General features: G+C 55.5%; 1 protein-coding gene and 1 long non-coding RNA gene across 5 annotated transcripts in view; one reads left to right on the plus strand and one right to left on the minus strand.

Annotated features, from left to right (window-relative positions):
- Window positions 1-23,810, minus strand: part of LOC306658128 — a 30,037-nt gene that overhangs the window by 2,824 nt on the left and 3,403 nt on the right. The window contains exons 3-5 of one of the 4 annotated variants that reach the window (XR_013762964.1): window positions 21,035-21,184; window positions 16,925-19,876; window positions 1,746-1,871 (exon numbers count right to left, since the gene is read on the minus strand). This is a non-coding gene — a long non-coding RNA (uncharacterized lncRNA). Of the gene's footprint in view, window positions 1-1,745; window positions 1,872-7,932; window positions 14,572-15,381; window positions 19,877-21,034; window positions 21,185-23,810 lie in introns of those variants that run through there. The other 3 variants (XR_013762966.1, XR_013762963.1, XR_013762965.1) reach the window with 3 other exon arrangements.
- On the plus strand, window positions 1,906-7,917 carry TEX44 (testis expressed 44). Its single transcript, XM_079134868.1, has one exon. The coding sequence runs from the start codon at window positions 2,381-2,383 to the stop codon at window positions 3,494-3,496; it is 1,116 nt and encodes a 371-aa protein (XP_078990994.1). The 5' UTR covers window positions 1,906-2,380; the 3' UTR covers window positions 3,497-7,917.

The following is a 23,810-nucleotide window of genomic DNA, read 5'->3' on the forward strand; positions in this document are numbered from 1 at the left end:
CACCCAGGAGCAGCCCAGAGAGGCCCTGGAAGGGCCAGGCCCCTGAGGCCAGGAGTGGCAGCAGCCAGAGGGGGGACCAGGGTAAACAGTGCCCGTGGCAGCAGGGACGCCGAGAGACCCTCCCTGTGGTCACAGTCTGTGGAAGCGAGCTCTGAGCTGCTCTGAGGGCCTCTGGGTCCCATCAGTGTGCACACTGGTCATGCAGAGCCCGTTTCCTCATCTGTAAAACGGGGATCTCGCCAGCACCCCCTGGGGGGCCATGGGGGTCCTCAGCAGGAGTGTGGGGAGGCGTGTGGACAGTGAACTGCGGAGCCAGCATCACTGTTGGAAGCTCCGGTGGCTTCCTGGGACTGGACGGTGGTGATCATTCCATAGCGTAATGTATTTCCAAACACAAGGCCACACGCCTCAAACATATGCAGTTCCGTTTCCTCGGTAAAGAGGGGGTGGGGGAGATACCACCCGGAGGCAGAGGGCAGTGCCGGCAGGACCCGGCCTGGGCAGTGGACCTGGCTCTGTGTCTCAGTCTCCACACCAGAAGGTGGGACACCTGATGTGCTCAGGGCCACATGCTGCTCTTGATGTTGACAGGAAGATGTTCAAGTAAGCGTGGATCACAGCCCCGCAGGGCAGTCATAACTGTCAGAATTGGGTGAGGATCGGGTTGAGATGCGTGGAATAGAAACCCCAAATGCCAACAGTTTAAGCCCATGTGTGATTATTTCCTTTGCATAGAGTAGTTCTGGATGTCGGCAGTGGTCCTGTCTGGTGGCTGGTATGACAGCCCCAAGCAAGGGACCCAGGTTCCTTGTATCCTTGTGTTCCACCATCTTAGCATGTAGCTTCCACCCACAAGATGACCTCATGGATCAGTGTAGCTGCTGCTGCTCCAGCCTGCACCTTCCTAATAACCAGAGGCATTAAGGGTGGAAGAGCAAAAGGGTATTCCACTCTTTGAAAGATCTTCTTCCCAAGGTACCACCTAATTCTTTCTGTTTGCTTCTCATTTGCCAGAATATGGTCTCATGTTCTTGCCTAGCTGCAAGAAAGGTTGGGAAATGTATTCTCTTAGCTGAGCAGATAGCCATCCTGATTAAAAGTGGGGTTCTGACAGTAAGGGCAAAGGGCGCCTAGGATGAACTGGCAGCCTGCTCCACGTTCCTTCACAAGGTTCAGGTTGTTCCAGTTGCCTCACCACACGCCCCACAAACTTGGGTGTGCCCATGACCCCTGAGGTGGCCATAGGGTGTCCATGGGCGAATAAGTGGGTAGCAAGGGTTGTCCTGGTGCTCGGGGGAAGCGGAGCCGCTCAGAGGAGCGTAAAGGATGAGGAGAGCGTGGAGCGGGAGGAGGCAGCACTGCAGGGAGGTGGGGAGGGAGCTTCAGGAGGAGAGTTGGGCTGCTGACGGCCAAGCCCTGAGCAGGCACCAGCTGTCACCCCAGGAGGCACCCCTGGCATCCCTACCCTGCTGTCATCTCAGGGTGCTGGAGAGCTCGTGTGTGCTAAAGCCAGGCGGAGTTCAGAGCCCAGATCGGTGCTTACTCATGTGACCTGGAACAAGTTGCCTCTTACCTCTGAGGCTCAGCTGCCCCAGGAATAAGCAGGTACAAGAACAGAGCTGCACCTGCCCAGAGGCAGGGCGCCCTAGGCTCGGCTCATTCTCTGTCCCTGAGGAGCAGTCACTACCTGTTAGCTGACAACCCCCGAGACACAGACACAAAAGAATGAAGCTTTCCGGTCCAACCTTCTTCGTAAAAGGACAAGCACAAGAAGGTCATCAGGGTCTCAGGAGCACGCTGCGGGTGCAGCTCCTCTGTGGTTCTCTGCACCTCGAGTCCGGCGAGCCGGAAGAAGATGAAGCTCGTCTACCCTGTGTCCAAAGGGTCAACTCCACAACCAGGGACAGTAAGAACCAAGCCCACCAGGCCCTGGTCTTGACATATTCCTGCCCACTGCCAATAGGCAACAAATCTCCTGCAGAAAGACTGGCGAAATCAGGTCCTGTGGCACCAGAGTGGACGAAGAGATGCTGGAGGGGTCCCTGATACACACCGACTCTAACTCAGCAGCTGCATCCCTTCTAATCTGCCAGAGTCACAGGCACAGTGACTCCTTGTGACCCTGTGGCAGCACCTGCACCTGCATACACACCTCCATCCTTAAGGAGACATGTGTCTTTCTTTCCCTTCCTACCTACAAACTTGGCCACAAGTCGGCCATAGACTCAGTTCAGTAAGGCAGTCACTGGGCAGGCTTGCTGTACATGTGCCTGTGACATCACCAGCCACCCACAGCCCCCTGTGACCTCACCACCTAGGCATCTTAGCCCAATGGAGTCACGGCCACACCCCCAACCACCGCAAGTGGCAGAGGGCATAGATGACCATCGTGCCCTCGGAAGAGGCCGAAGCCACCAGCGACCCCCCACATGGCCCTTCTGAGGCCTCCCTGGGCACCGAGGCTGACCACAGGCCTGCAGAGGATCCGGCAGGAGGGTCCCAAAGTCAGGCGCCCCTCCCTGCCGACACCTCGGCAGAGGGCAGCGCTGCAGCGGCCCCGGAGCACCAAGATGTAGATCAGGCCACCTCCGAGGCCCCGCCAACCTCTGGGGACAAAGACGAGAGTGAAGCTGCTCCCGGCAGCGGCCAGGAGCCTGAGGAGGTCACATCTCTGGTGCCCCAGGACCCAGGTGCCCTGCAGGTGTTCGTGGGCCGTCAGAACCTGCTCCCAGTCAGGGTAGCTGACGATGAAAGCGTCCCTCAGGGTAGTGTGGCCTTGCTCAGTGACTCCGAGGCCCAGGAAAGGACGCCGCCAAAGGCGAGTGGCCCCAAGAGTCAGCTGGTCTTTGCTTTGTCCCCCACGGGTGCTGCTGACCCAGCCACTGCAGGCACTGGTGGTCTGCATCACCCTCCACCCACTGGGGTCACCAAGGCTGATGAGAAAGTTGAGGGGCCCCAGATGGTGACTGGGGAGAATCTGGTGGACAGTTCCAAAGAGCTGCGGGTCCAGTCCTTCCCTCCCTCCCTGGCCTGCAGTGCACCCCCGTCACCCTCGCCCAGCCCCCACGTGGAGGCCCCAGGGAGGAGGCTGCTGGACTCCGACCTCTACATGGCCGATGAGGACAGCGGCTACATGCGCTCCATGACCAGCCTGCTGGGCGGGGGCGAGGGCTCCATCAGCTCCCTGGCCGACATCCTGGTGTGGTCAGAGCCCATGGGCATGACCATGGCCATGGGCTTCCTGGCCTCTGGCCACAGCTCCCCAACAGAGCTGCTGCGCAGCACAGGGCCCAGCTTGCGCTCCGTCTCCAGCATCCTGGGGAGTGCCAGCTCGACCTTCTCCTCCGGGCTGGCCACCGGGACCGGCTCCGCCCTGCGCTCCGTCACCCAGGTGCTGGAGTCAGTGGAGCGGAGGACCATGGAGAGCATCCGCTCCGCCATGCGCTACCTGACCAGCCACCTCGCCCCACGCCGGTTCCATGCTGGCCCCAGCTGAGACCAGATTCCCCAAGGAAACCCCAAGGACTGACTCAGCAGCCACACCTGAGGCCCTGGATTCTCACACCTGCTCCTGCCCACCCTCCCTGGGGGCTCCCGGCAGATCAATAAACCACCACCAGCGTTTATTTTCTAAGCGCCAGCCTCACCCCTTGTCGGCGCGGCGAGCAGCAGTCAGGGCGCTGGCTCAGATCAGAGGTCCTGGGCTCCACCCAGCACCAGGGTCAGGGAGAACAGGGTCTCTGGGTCCCCCATTCTGGGCCCAGGGACAAATGGCAGTGTCTCAAGAGGTCCCTGGTGGGGGTGGAGGGTGCCGAGTCCCAGAGTGGGTTCAGACCCCAGGGCCTCCACCTACCCTGGGCTGCCACTGGCTTCCTGGGCGCCCCTCTCCTGATGAGACTGGAGACAATAAGCCCCACCAAGGCTGCTAGAAGCCATCCAGGAGGCCACCCAGGCCACAGCACACCTCTGGCCCTTCCTAAGTCCCACATTTCAGCTGTCATTGGTATTCGCCCAGGGGGCAGGTGACAGGGTGGGACAGGGTCCAGGCAGGGTGACAGACTGTCCTGCTTGGCTTCAGACCAAGGGGGTTCCTGGGATGTGGGCCACCCAGGAGAGCTGCCCCCTTATGCACAGGCCTCTCCATCGGCACCCTAGAAAGCATTAGCAAGGACCCGGCAGAGGGCAGGCCTTGGGGACCCTAATGCTCAGGAAGTCCCAGCCTCGCTCCGGCTGGACCCTGTGCTGCAGCCAGAGGTGACAGGTGTGAGTAAACTCAGCAGGATGTTGACCTGACCCGTCACACCCTCCTGCCCAGCCTGGACAGGGACCTTCCTCCCAGCGGGCTCCAGATGGGGGCAATGGAGGGGGGAAACCAGCCAACGAATACATCTGCTTGACCTACATAGTGTTTCTCCAAGTGCAAATTAATGAATTAATTGCTAGCATTCTAAAAATGAGACTTTACATAAAAATTTGGATTTCTTTCTGCCTCTTTGTAAAAATCTAGGGCCCCCTGTTATGGTTTGGATGCCACGTGTCCCCCAAAAGCTCATATGTGAGACAATGCAAGGTTTAGAGGAGAAATGATTGGCTTGTGAGAGCCTTAACCAATCAACTAATTAATCCCCTAATGGGACTAACGAGGGGCAACTGAAGGCAGAGGGGTGGCTGGAGGAGGCGGGCATCGGGTGGCTCCAGATCTGCCTCCTGCTGCCCTCTACCACGCCCTTCTGCCATGATGGTCTGCTTCACCCCGAGGAGTGAGTCAATGGTCTGCGGACTGAGACCTCTGAAACCGTGAGCCCCCGAATCGACTTCTCCTTCTCTACAATTGTTCTGGCCAGGTCTTCCAGTCACAGAAACAACAAAAAGCTGAATAAGACACCCCCATTTCTTCAGGATCACAGGCTGGTAAACTGCCACTTTGGGGAGAGCGGTGCTCACCATCACCACAGCCTGCCTGACCTTCGAGTGACAAATGTCCCAGCCTGACCACTAGGAGCATGCATAGGCCACACCTGCTTTGCAGATGGCTCATGAGAGGAAGTCTGACTCTTAAGCCCAAAAGAGATGCAAAGATAAACTAGACAGGTGCACCCTCTGCCCCCAGGCCCTGCCACCTTCTTGGGGTACAGCATGAACTGTCCCCGTGTCATGAAAGCAAACAATTGGGAGGTTGTCAGTTTAGATCCCAGTAATGGGAAGTTGCCCAGAGAAGCAACTGAGTCAGACCTGAAGGGCCCTTGCTGTTGGAGGAGAAAGGGTGCTCCCTAGACAGACACCGGAAGAACGAGGCAACCCCAAAAATGTGCTCGTCCAAGCTTTCGACAAATAGTGATGAGCACCCACTATGGCCTGGGCCCTGCTATACAGCAAAGCTACAAGCTGAGCTTTGCAAGGGACGGAAACAAAACTCCAACTAGCAGGAGGAAAGGATTAGCGGCTGGCACCAATGTGGGTGTGGGCGAGGCCGGCTCCGGGGTCAGCCGTCCTCTGGGCCATCTTCCCAGCTGGCTCCCTCACTGGCTGTCTCCGTCCTCAGCCAGCTCCACCTTCTGGAGAGTGGAAGCCTGTTCCACGGGCTCTGGCAGGTGGGTCCAGGGGAGGACACTGGTTCTGTGCCCATGTCCTGCCCTGGATGGGTTACAGAGGCCACAGGACTGAAGTAGTGGTTCCGGGGTCCAGGTCAAGACCTAGAAATGGGGGTTCATCGCAGGAGGGGCAGCTGGAGCCAACCAGCAAGTGGAGAGGAGCGTGCCCTTTGGGTCCACGCTGCCCTAAATGCTGGCCATCCTGCCTACCAGCTGTGCGTCCTTCGCCTCTCCTGCCTCTGTTTCCTCACCTGTAAATGGCTGATGACAGTACTGTAGGGGTTGGGCGGCCGTGAGGATTGACTGGGTTCTGGGGTCAAGTGCCCAGGACAGTGCCGGCACGTGCTGAGTCGAGGCAGGGTCAGCCAGCATGGCCAGCACTCTGGCGGAGCCCGTCCTGGAGCCAGGTGCCCAGGACACATGGCACTGTCATGAGGAGTGGAGGTGGGGGACGGGCAGCTATGCACTGGCAGTCACTGAGTTGGGCCTTCACTGTCAGAGAAGGGCAACGGACTGGAGCACAGCAACTGTGTGACGGTGGCACGCAGCAGGGGTGACATGGTCATAGGTCCTCCATGGAGAGATGGTCCAGGCCCAGGAAAGGCAGGGCTGGCAGTGAGGGATGACAGAAGGTGACAAAGGGAAAGGGGATATTGCAGGTGACCAGTTGGGTCGAGGGCCAGGAAAGCGGCAGTCACATTCCCTGGTGGCCTGAGCCTAACAGGAGATATGTGGGTCACTGCCAGGTGTGGAACACCAGGACGAGGGGCTGCGGAAGCTGTGGGAAAGGGCCAGGTGGTGCGTTTCCTTCCAGAACCTCGAGCTGGAGGTGAATTTGGCCTCTTGGATCGCCTGTTGCTGTTCGTTTTTGTTTGTGGAAGTCCTGAGGATTGAGCCCAGGAGTGAATTACCACAGAGTCACATCCCCAGCCCTATTTTTTATTTTATTTTGAGATGGGGGTCTTTCCAAGTTGCCCAGGCTGACCTGGAGCTTGCCATCCTCCTGCTTCAGCCTCCAGAGTGCCAACGATGACAGACGGGCACCTGCTGGTTCACAACAGGAGAAGCAGGACGCCAGCTCACTCTTCGTCTTCATGGTATTAACGCTTGGAGGTCGTGGTGACTCATTAAGGACACAGTCCATGAAAAGCCCTGATCCGAAGAGGAACAAGCTAGGGCAGCAACTTTGACCCCACCAGGTCCCCACCATTGACTGCCTTGGTGCTGCCCTGCAGGCCACCACCCGCTGTGGGCACAGGACTCCCCCATCTGCTCCTCCTGCTCTTTGCTGTGGGGTAAACAGTCGAGCTGGCAAATACCTGGCGGCACATGCTCCCGGGGGGGGGGGGGGGGGGCAGGCATCCAGGTGCCAGACACCTGGGGAGACATCGGGCTGCACACTCAGGGCAGCTGGGGTCCAACATGGAGAGAAACCAGTGCCCCCAGCTCAGGATAAGTTGACCCAGGGAGAAATGAGAATGAACAGGACACCCCAAGACAGGAGCTTGAGAAGAGGAGGCATTCATAAAACACAGGAGCAGTCGGCAAGTGGGAAAGATCCCACCCATCACTGGGACAGGGATGCAGGCTAAAGGTGCAGAACGCCAGAATCCGCACCTCAAAGCATGCCGCCCTGGCTTGGGGAGTATTTGGAACTGAAGGCAAACGAGGAAAAGCAAACTCAAAAGGAGCTTTCTGCCTGCCCCTTGTCTCGAGAGCAGGTATAAATTCCCCTTGTGATAGTCCCCCTTTTCCAAACCGGGAAGGGGAGGGCAGTCTCCTCACCACAGACAGACAGCACTGAGAAGAATCTACACCAACAAGCCTAACCCAGGGGGCCCCTCTCTACCAGGAGTGCCCCCACATACTTACCTTCCCACAATCTGCCACACCCCAAAAGCCCAGAAACCCCTTTCCTTGGCCTCATCAACTCTCCACAAATTCATCGTCATCTGTTAGAACGATCTAAGAGCCATCACACCTTGCCACTTCTTTGGGACATTTCTTCTTTCTACGAAGCCCGCCATACCAAGGAAAACGTCTAACATCAAATAAAACAACATGCAAACATTCTGGCGTGTATTTTAACATACATAATAAAATTCATATGGCACTTCTGTTGTCCATCTGTCTTTTGTGGGTTTATTTTACGGCCCCAGTAACTGATCCGAAGAGGATAGAGGAATTTTTCTCACCCCCACAAAGCCTCCCTGTGGTCCGTGATATTAGATGGAAGAACACTGAGTAAGGGGGCATGCTGCTGGGGAGAGGCAGTTGTCAGGGACAAAAGGAGGGGACAGAGGTCACAGTGGTGAAGATCATGTGGAAGGTAAAGAACTTCTGTTCTTTATAAATTACCCAGACTTAAGTATTTTGTTACAGCAACAGAAAATACATTGAAACAGCATTTAACAGTGGACACATGGCAAAATCAATTTTCTTCCTTCTTGCACTTTGTTTTGCCTGTGGTATTGTTCAGGATCTCTTAATTGGAAATGACAGAACCCAAAGCGAAGTAGTTTAGACACAAGTGGTATTAAAGGGTTGTGTCATGAAAAGCTAGGAAAGAACTGGCTTTGGGATGCCTGGCATCGGGGACTCAAAGCTGTCAGGACTGTCTCCATCCTCCTGAGTCACTTGTCTCCTCCACCTCCCATGACTCTTGTCTTTCCTCCAGGTTTCTACTCTCTTCAGACTCCTGGAAGCTCCAAGTCCATAGGCTTGTGCCTTTGGGACCAAAAAGGAGAAGTCTGTCTCCCAACTCTGGAGTCTGATCCGTCTTGGAGAAGGGACTCTGACTGGCCCAGCCTGGATCACATGTTGGAAAGGATCATCCTTCACTAGTGCTGGTGCCTCTCTCAGCAGGCTGCTCTGCCCCACCCTGGGCCATGCTCCTCCCAAAGGGGAAGGAAGGACCCACACAGCCTGTCTCTCTGGCTCCTCTAGGTCTGGGACTGCAGGTAGCACCCTAATCTCCACACCTCCTGCATCTTATGTTTCCCCAGCAGACTAAAGTCACCTTTCAAACAAATACAGGTCAGAACACAGGTGGGGCTAGATGTTTGTCCAAGGCCACACACAGCCCACTTCTAGGCTCTGGGCCCTGGGGTGTGGCCACCCACTATTCGAGAACTTATCTGTGAATCTTCTATACACAACTTTCCTGTATTTATTTTCATTTTCTTCTTTGTGGTATTGGGAATTGAACCCAGGTGTGCTTTTTCCACTGAGTTATATCTCCAGTCCTTTTTATTTTATTTTTAGACAGTGTAAGTTGCAGAGGCTGGCCTTGAATTTGCCTTCCTCCTACTTCAGCCTCCTGAGTCCCTGGGATTACAGGTATGTGCCAACATCCCCAGCACAAATTTTGCTTAACCTGTGATTTGGAAAGAGCAAGACATTCAGATTTTTGAGTACTCCCCTCAACTCCATGGATTCAAGAAAGATTCCTCCACATCTCTGAATTTTAAATGTCAACCAAAAAAATAAATAGAATTCACCTAAAAGTTTGGTTTTGTGCTGGCGTAGTGCATGCCTAAAATCCCAGCAATGTGGGAGGCTGAGGGAGGAGGATCACAAGTTCAAAGCCAGCCTCAACAATTTAGCAAGGCCCTAAGCAACTCAGTGAGACCGTCTCTAAATAAAAAATAAATATAAAGGGCTGGGGATGTGGCTCAGTGGTTAAGCACCCCTGGGTTCAATCCATGGTACCAAAAAAAAAAAAAAAGAAAGTCTGTTTCTCTACTAACCTTCTGTAGTAGTACTGTTCAAAATAGAGGAAAAACGTCTCCCCCAGATGGCCTCCACCACAAAGAACGTGAACAAGATGAAGTTCCTCTAGCAATAAACAGTAAGGGAGGGAGGTAGAGCAGGCAGGTTCATGGTGGCAGATTGCCACAGACCCTGCCTGAGGTTCCCCCAGCCTGGGCCTCTGCTAATGTGAAACTGCAGAGAGACATCCTAAGAACAAAGCCCAGTGTCCCCAATCCCCTCATCCAGGGGCACCTGGCCTGGCCTGACTGCAGCCTCAACCGCTGTCCCCTAGTGGTGATGGAGGTGGGGGCCACCCGGCACAAACGCAGGGACAGGCACAGGGGTGCAGGAGGTAAGCCGGGATGACAGCAGAAGGCAGCGGGCAGGCCGTGTGTCCTCCCCCAAGGCAGGTGGCCGAGCGGAGATTTCCTGGGTAACCAGAGGGAGGGGATGCAACGCGCCGTGCTGCCACCTGCTCTGTAGCAGAGCAGGTTGGGGCCTGGCGAGCAAGTCCGGCTGGAAGCGAAGCGGGGCGGTCAGCTGGGGAGCCCGAACAAAGGCCGCGTCCACCAGAAATCCCGGCCGGCTTCCGGGCGCACTCGGGCCACAAAGGGCCTTTCTCCGGCCAGCGGCGGCACGGCCGGCCCCAGGGCAAGGCAGGGTGTCGGCCGCAGCCAGGCGGCGCCGCTTCCTCCGAGGGAAGCGCCGCTGGGATCCCGCCCAGGGCGCAGGGGGGGCGGGTCCCACCGCCCGCGGCCCCGCCCCGCCGTCTCCATGGCGACCGTGACCCCAGCGCCCCCGCGAGGAGGGAGAGTCTGAGACGGTTGCTGCGCAACGGGCCCGGTGACGTCAGTCAATGGAGTTTGGTTCCCAAGGCAACTGGCCGGGCAGCTGGGCCGGGAACTATTTGTGTCTGTCCCCGGAGGGGCCGCGGAGCCTCCGGGGTCTGGCGCTGCCGAGGAAGTGCGCTCCCGGACGGGGGCAGGCGGGGTCCGCGACACAGTGGCCCTTTCAGGCCGCCGAGGCCGCCGACCCGGGCGGGGCGGGGGCTGCGCCCTACATCGGGCTCCCCGCCTTCGCTCCCTGCGCCCTGCTTTTCTCCCCTCGTGTCCTGGAGGCCCCTGGACCGCCCGGCTTTGTCCCATTTATAAAGCTTTCCTGCGTAAGCCCTGGAAGAAAGGGGCTTCTGTTTGTGGCAGCCCGGCCCCCGCCGCCCCCTCTCTGGCACACAGTAGGCACTCAGTACGGCATTCCCATGGGACTGAGGACAATCTCTGCCCTTTCGAGCTGCCAGATGCCTCCGGCATCAGAACCCCCTGTTAGGTCCTGATATTCAGCACCTGGTCGCCTGCCCTGGGTGCCCTAGTGGGCAGATGGGCTACAGGACTTGTGGCCACACGAGAGGCCCCTGGCACAAAAAGACTGAGGGACAGTGCAGGAAATAGCCTCAGTCAGGCCCACTGAGCATGAACTGCAAAGAGCGTGAGAGGACAAACATGGGGGAACTGAGGCAGGCCGCATTCATCGCAGAAGAGAAAGGAGGTCCGAGCCAGAGTGGAAAAGACCCTGAGGAAGGAGACATGACAGGAGCAGGAGTACTCTCAGGTGCCCAAAGGTAAAGCAGTGACCTAAATTTGGGCCTGCACTGGCCTACACCTGCCAGTGGCTCAAGACTCAAGGCTGGGAGGGACCGCAGCTTTAGGAGATGCAGTCTACCCAGGCCTCTCCCACACCCTTCCTGCTGGTATCATGTCACCACAGGGTAAAATTCAGGTCCCTCACCATCTGTCTCCAGAGAGCTGCCACCACCTCCCCCAGCGCGGTAGTCCTAGCCCAACAACCAGAAAAGCCATCTGCCCAGGAGCCAGGGCACACTCTGTCTGGCCCAGGGAGGCATCTTCCCATCCCCGTAAACTCCAGCATCTCATCAACAGCTGATGGCTGCCATCTGACAGACCGACCAGGGGCTCCAAGTGCAGCAGGCAGCTGTTATCTCTGAGTCCCTACGCTGGCTTTCCAGGGTAGCGACTCTCTACAGCCCAATCTACAGCCGGGACAAGTCTCCAACTTACATCCCCTCCTTCCCTCTGGGTGGGGTGTGGCATCATGATCCCTGTTTCATGCACAAGGACACTGATGCTCAGGCATTGCCCATTCTGTCTGAGGATGCACCTGGGCCCACCTCCCACCCAGGATCCCCCCATCTCCCTCAGAAACTGGCCCTGGGCCCAGGATCAAGACCTGATGAGCAGGACCTGATATATAATTTGCATGGTCCAATACAAAATGAAAACTTAAGGCCCTTGCTCAAAAATCATTAAGAATTTCAAGTCAGCAGGGTACAGCGGCACTTGCCTGTAATCCAAGCTACTTAGGAGGCTGATGCAGGATGATTCCAAGGCTAGATCCTGCAACTCAGTAAAACCCTGTTTCAAAATTTAAAAAAGTAAATAAAAATAAAAAGGGCTGGGGGATGTAGCTCAGTGACAAAGCACCCCTGAGTTCAATCCCAAGTACTGAAAAAAAAAAAGAATTTTAAGCCAGGTGTAGTGGCATGTGCCTGTAGTCTCAGTTACACTGGAGGCTGAGGCCGTAGGATTGCTTATGCCCAGGGGTTCAAGGTTAGCCTGGGCAACAGAATAAGACCATCATCTCAAAAAAAATTTTTTTTTCAAAAACTCAAGATGGTGACAGGAAAGCATTAAACAAGGAAAACTAAGAATGGGAGCCTATGACGCAGGCGTGGTGGCACCAGCCTGTGACCTGCAATTGGGGAGGCTGATACAGGAAGATCATGAACTCAAAGCCAGCCTCAGCAACTTAGCGAGGCCCTGTCTCAATGTAAAAAATAAAAAGGGCTGGGGATGTGGCTCAGTGGTCAAGCTCCCCTGGGTTCGATCCTCACTACTAAAGAAAAAAGGAATGAGACCTTCCATGTGACTGCAGGTCACAAGCTCATGAAGCTGGCCTGAATGGTAAATCCTGGACACCATGCCAGCCTCCTTTCCTTCCGGGACACAGTCCCCTGGTGGAGGCCTACTGGGCACCAGGAGCTGTTCCCGGAGCTAATGGTAAAGCACAGCAAGGTGAATGAACATCCCTGCCCTCAGTCCAGCAGGGGAGCAGGCAAGAAAGAACAAAAAGTATCAAGCAATAACATGGAACCTAGAAGTCCTATGAAAGTCCACAAGGCTGGAGGATCGCAAGTTCAAAGCCAGCCTCGGCAACTAAGCAAGACCCTGAGCAACTTAGTGAGACCCTGTCTCCAAAAACAAAAAATAGAAAAGGGCTGGGGATGTGGCTCAGTGATTAAGTGCCCCTCGGTTCAATCCCCATACCAAGAAACAAAAATAAAAATAAATGTAACAGCCAGGCATGGTGGCAAATGTCTAGAATCCCATCAACTCAGGAGGCTGAGGCAGGAGGATCACAAGTCTGAGAGCAGCCTCATCAGTTTAGCAAGACCCTCAGCAACTTAGTGGGACCCTGTCTCAAAACTTTTAAAAAAGGGCTGGGGTTGTGGCTCAGTGGTAGAGCACTTGCCTAGCACGTGTGAGGCACTGGGTTGGATCCTCAGCACCACATAAAAATAAAGGTATTGTGTCCATCTACAACTAAAAATACTTTTTAAAAAAATTTTTTTTAATTTAAAAAGGTCTGGGGATGTGGCTCGGTGGTAAAGCACATTTGGGTTCAATCCCCAGTGCCAAAAAAGTAAATAAAACCATGTTACAGTACAGAATGTTCCATTGTGGCTAGGGGCAATTGCTCTAGATCAAACTTCATCTAGGTCAAGGGCGGCCTCTCTGTGGAGGCGATGTCTGAGAAAGAGGCCAGGCCCCGGATGACCTGACAGACAAATACTAACCAGTACTCCCCAATGGGAAGGAGTTGAGGTGTTGATTCAAGGGTACAAAAAGTTACATCTAGAATAAGGCTGAGGTGCTGAGGGGGCCTGAAAGAAGAATCCAGCTTGCTTTCTGAGTGAGACAGCCCTCAGGAGGGCAGCAGGGGACAACTACTGGTTCAAGTACCACTGGCTGCCAGGCCAAGTGTGGATCTATCCCTACCGTGCAGCACACAGGCAGTTCCAGAAACTCTTCTGGAAGGGTTGTGTGACCTATGGTTTCAAGCTCTGCGACAGCCTGGCTGGGGCTCAGGGGTGAAATACAATCCATGGACTGCCCTGAGCTAAGTAGGCACTCAATGAACGATCGTAGATGCACAGTTGACACCCGTGCTTCTGCAAATCCAGAGCCTTCTCGGCGTACTCCCCGTCAGCACCGCTTGGGAACTTAGAAGGAATGCAGAATCCTGCGCCACACTCAAATCTACTGAATCAGAATTTGTCATTTAACAAGATTCCCAAGAAACTCTGATGCATGATAAAGTTTAAGAAGTACTTCTAGGCTGGGCACAGTGGTGCATGCCTGTAATCCCAGTGGCTTGAGAGGCTGAGGCAGAAAGATCACGAGTTCAAAGCCAGTCTCAACAACTTAGTGAGGCCCTAAGCAACTCGGCAAGACCCTGTCTCTAAATTAAATATAAAAAGGGACTGAGGATGTGGGTCAGTGAGTGGTTAAGTGCCCCTGAGTTCAACCTCTGGTACCAAAAAAAAAAAAAAAAAAGAAGTACCTCTAGAGCTCAGGGTGAAGCTCAGCAGAGTGTTTGCCCAGCATGCAGTGGGGACTGCGGGGTGCTGGCAGGACAAAAGAGAGGCAGCCTTTAAGCCCAGCTAAGACGGAAAAGGATTTTGATTGGTAGTAGGGAAGGTGCATTACAGGCCAAGACGAGGCGGGAAAGGAAGCAGGTGTGAGTGGAGGGCCTGGGTTGAAGCACAGAGCCCCAGGGGTTTGCGAAATGGGAAGGTAGAGGTCTGAGAAGGTTTTACCAGAGAGTCCCCCAGATGAGTCAGGCTGCAGGAGTCTGGATTCTGACTTTGCCTTCCTCTAGCTAGTGACCCTGGGCAAGTTACTTGACTGTGAATTTCCCCACTGTGTCCTAGGGGTACAACCCAGGGTCCTTTGGAATATTAAATAAGATAGCACACATAAAGCACTTACTTAGTAGAGGGCCAGGCACAGCATCAGTGTGGGGAGCAATCAGTAAATAGTAACTGTGATGTTGCCAGGGGTGGTGTGGTGGCACATGCTGGTAATTGGTGACTCAGGAGGCTGAGGCAGGAGGATCACAAGTTCAAGGCCAGCCTGGGTAACTTAGAGAAACTCTGACCCAAAAAGATAAATAAAAAGGGCTGGGGATGTAGCTCAGTGGTAGAGTGCCCCTAGGTTCAATCTCCAGTAACACACACACACACACACACACACACACACACACACACACTCTCTCTCTCTCTCTCTAGATTGGGTAGGCCAGGAGCGGGCACTGAAGCCTTCCAAGATGGGAGCATTACAGAGCTTGGGTTTTAGATCAGTGTGCTGCAGCACCAAGAATGGGTGGTTGGTAGGGCTACAAGTGATAGGAAGTCATCCTATGGGGGCAAGAGGCACTGAGAAGTGCCCCAGGGCTCAGGACAGAAGTCACTACCTTTGAGCTTAGGGGAGGTAGGGATCAGGATGACTCTAGACCTGGGGGATATGTGCTGTGGGAAGTCTGCTAGGGTGGGGAGGGGAAGCTCGGGATAGCACAGAGGGGAGGTCCAGGACAGAAGAGTCAGGACCAGAATCAAAGAAGAAATACCCAGCCAGCCACAGTGTGGTTTGTGGGTGCCATGGGAAAGACAGGCCTCTCGAGAGGGAACAGGGAGGAGCTGAGAAGGAGGCGTGGGAAGGAGTCTGAGAAGTGACTCACCTCTCACAGAGAGGAGGCAGGACCAGTAATGAAACCAACACTGATCGGTGCTACCTAGCTGTCTGACATACTTGGAAAGTCCTTAAATGCATTAAATGGACTTCGAAAGCCCTAGAAGGTGGTACTATGACCATCCCCGCCCCATACTGCAGATGGAGAAACAGAGGCCCAAAGAGGCTGAGGTTATTCCAGAACCTTCAGCAGGTACAATAGATTTTGGCTGTACCTGGTATTTATGGAAGGCTCCGTTCTGGTTGGCTGATGCCTGTCTACTGGTTATTCAATGTTTTGGACGTTGCCCTGGTTACACAGTTGGATGTAAGAGATGGAATTCAAAACAGCCCCGAGCCACGCTGGGAACCACGATCCTCTCTCCATCTAGAGCAGCCACCACCCAGAAACGGCACACCTCAGGGCAAGCGGGGTGTGTCGGCGGGCTCTGTAAATTACAAAGCACAGTATAAATAGCAAGTTTGTTGATTCCTCCATGGCAAAAGCAAGAGAAGCCTGTTGAAGTGGAGGAAGCTGGTCCATTAGGCAGCCCAGGATATGCTGCCGTGGGGAACCAGCAGTTTCTCTACTCCCTAAAAGTAGGGGAAAACTACCTCAGAAGGAAAGTCCTCCCTGACCAGAACCTTGACATACCAACCCTAGAAGCCAACCAGCAGGTTAGGAACTGACCAGGCCCTCCTGCAACTGGCCACCAGGGGGTGCTGCTCCCTCAGCCTTCCTCGAACTGGACCTTCCCATCTGCTCACACGAACTCAGGATTTAGGAACCCTAAGGAGCAACAACCACTTAAGACTTTGAGATGCAGAAAAGAAGGGAGGGATGCCAAGAAAAGGTGGGAGTTGACCTCTGTCCCACCAGGAGGAGGGGCAGGATGGAAAGGGAACTTGTACCCACTTAAAATTCCCAAACAGCCCTGCGGAGGAGCTCTTGCTCCCATTTTACAGATGAGGAACTCGAGGCCCAAGAATGTATACCATCAGGAGAGGGACAAGCAACAAATTTCATCAGATTCCACGGACAGTCGCCCAGGGATCACAAGTAGATACCAGTTCATTTGACTCTGTGGGGTCACTGGTGACCCTGCCTCTGTTGACCTTGCTTTGAATCATGGCCACAACTGACTTCTCTGCTAGGCTGTCCCCACCCCATTCCTCCACCTTTTTTTTAACCCCCCAGCCCAGCGGGCCCCTTCTTGAACCTGAAACCTTTTAAAGTCTTGGGCTTCATTGCCCTTTGATTTCCAGGGGCCCCGGCCCCACCCCATGTATTACCCATCCCAGCACAAACCTGGGCAGAGTCGATGACCTCCTCTGTTCCCAAAGACTGGCTCTGGGCCACCATAACCGTGTTCTAACCTACAACCCTTTCACAACCCAGGGACCCCGAGGGGTCAGGTTTTATTCCTTGCACACCACGGCAGGCGGAAGCTCAAGGAAACAAAGGGACATTTGAACCAGGAAGAAGCTGTGCCAGCTCCCACCAACTCCTTTTATGGCCTCTGGGCCCGGTTCCTCCTCCTTCATAAAAAGTCAGAACTGGAAAAGTCTTCAAGAGTCACTAGGTACTTCTTGCGCCAACACTTTCCTTTTCCACAGAAAAACCCGTTGTGCCACCTACCCGTCCTCCGCCAGATTTACAATTTACAAGACCAGGCTCGGCTGGGCAGCGTCCCGAGCAGGAGCGAAACTCCAGCCCTGGGGCGGGCGGGACCTGGACGTGTCTGCCCCACCCCCACCCCCCGCGGCCAGTCCCCGCACCTGTAAACCCGGGCAGGCCTCGCGCGCTTCCCCGAAGGTCCCTGCCCCCAGCTCCTGAAGTGCTCCATCTAGCCCCGGGGCCCCGCCCTATCGAGCCTCTGTTTCGTCTCCCCAGCCAACCAGCCGCTTCCTCCTCTGCGCCCAGGGAGCTGTGTGTAGCTCGCGTGTCTGGGCGCACGTGAGTGTAAGCGATCGTGTGTGTGCAGGAGTGTGTGCGGTTGAACTCGCCGCCGCGCACGCGTCTCGCTGGAGCTGTCGCCTGTGCGCGCCTTCTGCTTGCGGGCGGGCAGCGACAGGCTGCCGCAGCTGCGTTCGCCAGCCAGGTGGCCGTGTGCAACGCTGCGTGTGCCCCGCGCGTACTAGCCCAGGCCTCCCGCCACCCTTGATGCGGGGCACGCGACGCCCCGCATCTGGGGCGTGGGGAACAGTACTCCTTTCCCGCCCGGCCTTTTTACTGCTCCCGGGGCCTCCGCTTTGCCCCGCGCGGGCGCGCTCCGGGGCGGAGGCCGACAGCAGCCCCGCCCGGGCCATCCGGCTAGGGTGGTATTGCTGCCGGGCGCGCGCCGCCCCCGCGCCAGCGCCCCGATGGGTTTTTCCATGACTGCATCCGGCCGCGGCCCGCCTTTGTTCCCGCCGTCCGTGGCCTGCCTGCGCGCCTGCCCGCCTCTTCCCAGCGCGCCGGGGTTTTTCCAGGGCTCAACTGGAGCATGGAGGAGCCGCCTCCCCGCCCCCGACCTCCCGCGCTCGGGGCAGGCCCGAGTCCCCCTTTGGAAAGCTAAGCCCTCCCCCAGACCCGTCGTCCTGTCCCCCGCACCCTCGTCCGCGTCTCCAGGACTGTGGTCTTCGCCCCACAGTTGTGCGCAAAGTTGATCTTCACCCCCAACCCGCGCGCCCCGGTATTTGGCGAAGGTGCTGTCGGCGTCCCAGGTCCCTCCTGAAGACCGCACGTTCCTGGGGGCGGGGGTCGTCTCTGCCTCCGGGGTGCCGAAGGGGTTCTTGCTCTGCCTTAGGGGCTGACTGGGCGGCCTGGCGTGGGGAGGCTGGGCCGCCCGCGGAGAGAGCTCGCGCGCACAGCGCCGGCCCGGGAGATCACCGCGTGTTCGTGGCGCAAGGGCAGCGCCTTATTACAGCGCCTACCCCCTCGGGAAAGTGGGCACTCAGGCAGAAAGTAGCAGGGCTCGGGGGTCCCCTCTGTGACCCCCCCAACCCCTCCTCGCTCTCGGAAAGGAAGGGGAGATAGACCAAGAAGGGACTGGAGGAATGGGGGAGAGATATTCCACAGTGAGGGCAGACCAGAGACCCGGGGCACTCCCTGGGGCAGGCACTGGGCCCTTGGGTTCCATATGCCATCTGGAGATTGTGTGTCCGTGGCCCCATCTGCCCGCACGGAACTGAATTCGGTTTGTCCCCGCGCAGCGACTGTGCGTTCAGGGGAAAAGTGTCAGAAGCGCACTGTGTGCTCCCGAGCGCGGCTACGGGAGCGGGTTGGAGGGCAGGCTTCGCAGAGGAAGGGGCCCCGAGTTAGGAAGGTGACCGCCCCGGAAAGGGGCGGGATCCGGGGCGAATTCCTTCCCACGGCCTTAGGAGAGGCCTCTCAGACCTCCGAGATCAGGAGGCGAGAGCAGGTGGGAGGTGCGGAACACCCAGACCCACAGAGGCCCAGAGCCGCCCTACTGGGGACGGCGGCAGGGGTGGCCCCTTCCGTCCTGAGTGCCGGCTTCCGGCAGTTCAGCCGACTACTCCCTCCACCACCCTGTCCCTGGGGATCCTTCTGTTTCTCGAGCAGGAACCCGGGGCCTGCGGGTGCTTCCTCTGGTGGCCGACATTGTCAGCTTTGCGGCTCTCCCAGGTGTTCCCAGGCCCCTCTCTCCTCAAGTCTTGTTTGCTCCAAAACTGGGGAGCCCTCACCCCGACTGCCAGACGCCTGGTCTGGGAAATCCCACACAGCTGGGTTCCCTCCTGCTCACGGGAGAGCTCTGACGTCCTTTGCCCTTGTGGAGTTGGTGAAAGTCCCAGCAGCCGAGACTGCCTTAGCTAGGGCCCAGTCTCCACCCGCCTCCCCCACCCTGCCCCCCAGGAGAATTTGAACCGAGGTTCCTGTAGCCGCTTCACTGTAGCCCCCACCAGCCTTGGTGTGTGCAGCTCCTCATCCTAGCTCCCTCCCATGTTGAATTAGCCAGCAGGGCCTCCTGCGTCTCTCTTAGAAGTAGGATGCAGCCCAGTCCCACAATGATGGCATCTGGCTTCTTTCTTCCTGTGCCCTGCTCTGGTGGTTTCACATGGTTTCCACCTGCCCTCCCTAGCCAGGGCCAGCCTGGAGGACTCCGCATAGAAAGAGAGCCCATGGGCAGCCACTTGTGCTATGGGTCACAGACCCAGTTCCAAGGGGGAGGCACACATCAAATGTCTGTCACAAAGAGTCCAGGTGATTTGTACCCACTAGCTTCTTATCTGCTGTCCTGTCCTCAACTGCCCTGGCCCACTGCTCACCCTTCAATCCCTGCTGTTGCTCAGACTTAGAATCATAAGCCCTGGCCTTAACCACTACTCTTCCCCAAGCTTTCACTCCCTCTCACACAAGTTCCAGAAGTTCCCTGGGGGTCAGAGTGTTTTTCCTCCCTTGAAAGGAGAGAGCGCGGGAGGGGAGAACAGCACCCGGCAGTTGCTTTGATCTCCGTGGGCTCTAAGCATGGAATGAGCCTTCCCACAATGATAGCATTTGCTACAGCCAAGCTCTGTGAATACTAACTCATTTAACCCACGTAACCACACTGGGGCGAGCCGCGTTTTTCTCTCCACTTTATGAATGAGAAAACCAAGGTGTGAGAGGTGAAGGAACTTGTCCAGGGCCACACAGTGAGAGGCGAAGCTTGATGCTGCTGGGGTACCTGCTCCAGAAGCTGTGCTTCTGCACCTCAGCACTGGCGAGCGCTGCTGACCCCCACAGCTCACCTGTGAAACAGGAAGAAGGGGTATGTGCGGGGCTTAAGAGGGCTGGGAAGAGCCTCATCTGTAACGGTGCTGTCTGACCGGCTCCCACTTTGGGGCTGTTAAAATTGCTTTATGGTTTTTTTTTTTTTTTCTTTTTAATTATAACTGTCAACCCAGAGATTTATGACGCTAATAACCATCTTGCTGGTAGAAAACCCCAGCCCGCTACACTACAGCCCTTGGTGCACGCCTGTAGTCCCAGACACTCAGGGGACTGGGGCAAAAAGATGGCAAGTTCAAGGCCAGCCTGGGCAACTTAGACCCTTTCTCAAAAGAAGGCGGGACGGGGATTGAGAATTGAACCCAGAGGTACTTTATCACTGACCTACATCCCCAGCCCTTTTTATTTTTTATTTTTGAGACAGGGTCTCACTGAATTGCTTAGGGCCTTGCTAAATTGTTGAAGCTGGCTGTGAACTTGAAATCCTCTTGTCTCAGCCTCCTTCACTGGGATTTCAGGCATGTGCCACCACACCTGGCTCCCTGTCGCAAAATTCTTAAAAAGGAGTGAGGGTTAGTGACATAGCTTAGTGGTTCAATCCCTACCAAAAATGAATAAAAATTGAGGGCAGTGCTCGTGATTCTAAGAGGAATTGTTGTGGACAGTATTGATGGAGAATCTGTGAGCAGAGCCTGGTCTACAGGTCTAGAACTCTCTGCTCTTCAAGATTGCTGCTCAACTTGCCTTTCTTCCAGCCTGGCTTCCTGCTGCAGAATGTCCCTCCTCCTGGACGTCTCTTCCCCCTGTTCCACCTGTTGATTCCTATATTCAGTGACCCACAGGGCCTTGTCACCTATTGGGTGAACATTTTTTTTTCCAGTACTGGGGGTTGACAACAGCTCTGAGTCTCCGTGTTTCAAGATGATTGACGGAACCTGGGGGCCTTCCTCTAGTACCTCATGAGCAGTTGCTGGCTTCCTGACAGGTCGTGAGAATGTGTAAGCTTCAAACATGCCCCTGCAATCTCCAGCACCCTAAGACAAAACCAAACCAAAATATGCCCCCAGGTAACTGCATCTGGATATTCTGAATTAGTGATGTCCCTGTGAACTCGACATTTAATACGTCAACAGCAAGTGCCAGCCGACTGACTTAGTTTAGCTACTGACTCAGTTTACCTGTAACTGATCGGACACTCCGGCGCTAACTGTGATCAACTAATAGGGTTAGCAGTATCCTAAGGCTGGTGGTTTATCATGGTCAGGCCTCTGCGGTAGGAAGATGGTGAGCATCCGTGCCCGTGGTGGAGATGTGTGGGTGTGATTTATCTGAAAAGGGAAGGACTTCAGCAGCTAGTTCAAAAAACAGGTCCAGCAAGACTTGGTCTGTTGGGCTTGCTGCTCAGGGCCGCATCCCTGCCACTAGGTCCCCTCAGGCTAGTGGCAGCCCATTCGACAAGACCTCAGGAGAGAGCTGCCGCAGCATCAGGGGGTTCCTGGCAGCCTCCGTCCCAAAGGGCCAGACTGGCACCCGGCTGTAGCCATGGGGAATGGCCCACGAGTCCTCCCATCACACCCTCCTGTACATCCCAGGCAAACACATGGCCCCTCTGAACAGTCTCCTCCTGCAAGGGAGGGGTGGGAGGCTCCCCACTGCCCGCACCTCATCCTTGGGGTCTCACTCACTCACTCATCTTGCGGCATCTTGGAGGTTTTCCTGGCTGGGGCCCATCCCTGCACCTGGGCCCTCCATTATCACTGCTCAGAATTTCCAAGGCACTCCAAGGCCTCCGTAGGGACCACTCCGCCCACCCCCAGGCGCCGACCAGGACCTCCGTGGGGCCTGGTATGACAAGGTTCCTGGAAGCCGCTGAGTTGGCTTCATTGCCTGAAACTTGTTTACTGCAGTTTGCAGCCTCCCCGGACGCCAGAGCCTTCTCCCCAGTGGGGAGCCTGTTTGTATTTGCTTCCTGGTGGCCCTGGTGTGCCCTTCTGGCCTCCCAGGCACAGCGGATGCCCGCTCTTCACTCGGGCTCTGAGGAAGTGGTCCCAGGAACTGCGGACAAACCTCCCCGCCGCCATGTAGAATATCCAGGCCCCCCCCAACTCTCCCTAGACCCCCACCACCCCTGGTGTCTTCTCTTCACACTCGCTTTTCTGCCTGATCCTTGAGATGCGCGACTGTGGTTTTGGCCTGACCTCTCAGCCAAGGACCTGGCTGAGTCTGGCTTCCCACTCAGAATTGGCAGAGGTTCTAGGGGACTGCTTGCTGCCCTCTGTGTCCTTGGGCTGCCACCGCCCAACCCCAGCCCCAAGCCCAGGACACTGCTCCACCCCAGCCCATGGCAGTCTCCTGGCCTGGGCTCTTCCAGCTTCAGCCAGGTTGACCCCAGGCAGTTCCTAGTTGATGGGAGTACTACAACTCCAAGAAAGGAAGGAAGAGAAAGGAAGAAGGGAGGGAGGAGAGAGAGAAAGCTCTCTTGGAAACATCCATCTGAACATGATAAAAAAATTAAAAAGTTGCCAGGCATGATGGTGCCCACCTATAATCCCAGCTACTCTGGAGGCTGAGTCAGGAGGATCAAATTTAGAGGCCTCAGCTGCTTAGCAAGACCCTGTCTCAAAATAAAAAGTATAAAAAGGGGTGGGAGAGCTGGGTGCTGTGGTTTATACCAGTTATCCCAGCGTCTCGGGAGGCTGAGGTAGGAGAATCACAAATTCAAAGCCAGCTTCAGCAAAATAGCAAGGTTCTCAGCAAATTGGGGAAACCCTGTCTCAAAATTAAAAAAAAAAAAAAAAAAAAGAGGGCTGGGGATGTGGCCCAGTGATTAAGGGGTGCCTGGGGAAAAAAACCATTAAAGCCAAAACAACCCACGAAGACCCCCGAAGGCACCCTTGCTCCTCCGTTGCCATCTGCCCAGGTAATTATTTTTGGTGTTGGTTTGGCAATTTACATGGCATAAAGACTCCCACCATGGCTGATTTCAAGCTGCCAAGGTGACATCAGTGACTGCAGAATTGAGAGGAACGCACACAGGTGGCTGGGGACGGGCAAGCCCCCGCTCACCAAGGTAGCACCACTTGGGCAGCAGCGCTGATACACAGGCAGAAACACAGGAAGGTGAACTTGTAGATGCTGGCACGCTGCTGCTTAGGCTCTACCTACTCAACCCTCAATCACACCAGCCAGGCACAGCAACCTGGGTGGTGGAATGTATGTGTCAACCGCACCTCGTCTCCCAGAAGACTCTAGGCATCCAGTGGTAGAAAACCATGGAGGGAGCCAGGCCAGGTGGTGCACTCCTGCAATCCCGGCAACTTGGGAGGCTGAGGCAGGAGGATCACTAGTTTGAGGCCAGCCTCAGCAATTTAGAGAGGCCCTAAGCACCTCAGTGAGAATTTGTCTCAAAATTAAAAATTAAGAAAACAAAAAAGGAGTCTGGGGATGTGACTCAGTGGTAAAGCACCCCTGGGTTCAATCCCCAATACTGAAAAAAGAAAACCACACAGGGCCATCAGGTAAACCATGGACAAGTGACCTAAGAAGCTAATAGTAGGGTGTCATTTTTTGAAAAATAAAAACCGTGGTTTGAGTAAGTCTTGAAAAGACAATGTTCTAATTTCTTTTTCTTTCTTTTTTTTTTTTTTTTTCACATAAGAGGGTTTATTAAGCAAACAGAGTGTCTCCCTGCAGGGTAAGAGAGAAAATGAGAGGAAAAGAGAAAGGCCGCGCTAGAGAGAGTGAAAAAGCGAGGAGGAGAGAGCAAGAAAGTGAGTAGGAGAGAGAGAGCATGAGAAAAGATGGCAGGGGTGCTATCCCTAAGCAGTTGAATTCTGCAGGGCTAACAGGGAACCAATTATGGAGAAGGATACTTGCAAGCTGACTCATGAACCAATAGTTCGCTAGGATGTTCACAGACTGACAAGTAGTTGGGAGGCGGGGAAATGTCTGCAA

The sequence above is a fragment of the Sciurus vulgaris genome, assembly GCF_902686455.1.
Source record: "Sciurus vulgaris genome assembly, chromosome: 3".
Lineage (NCBI taxonomy): Eukaryota > Metazoa > Chordata > Mammalia > Rodentia > Sciuridae > Sciurus > Sciurus vulgaris.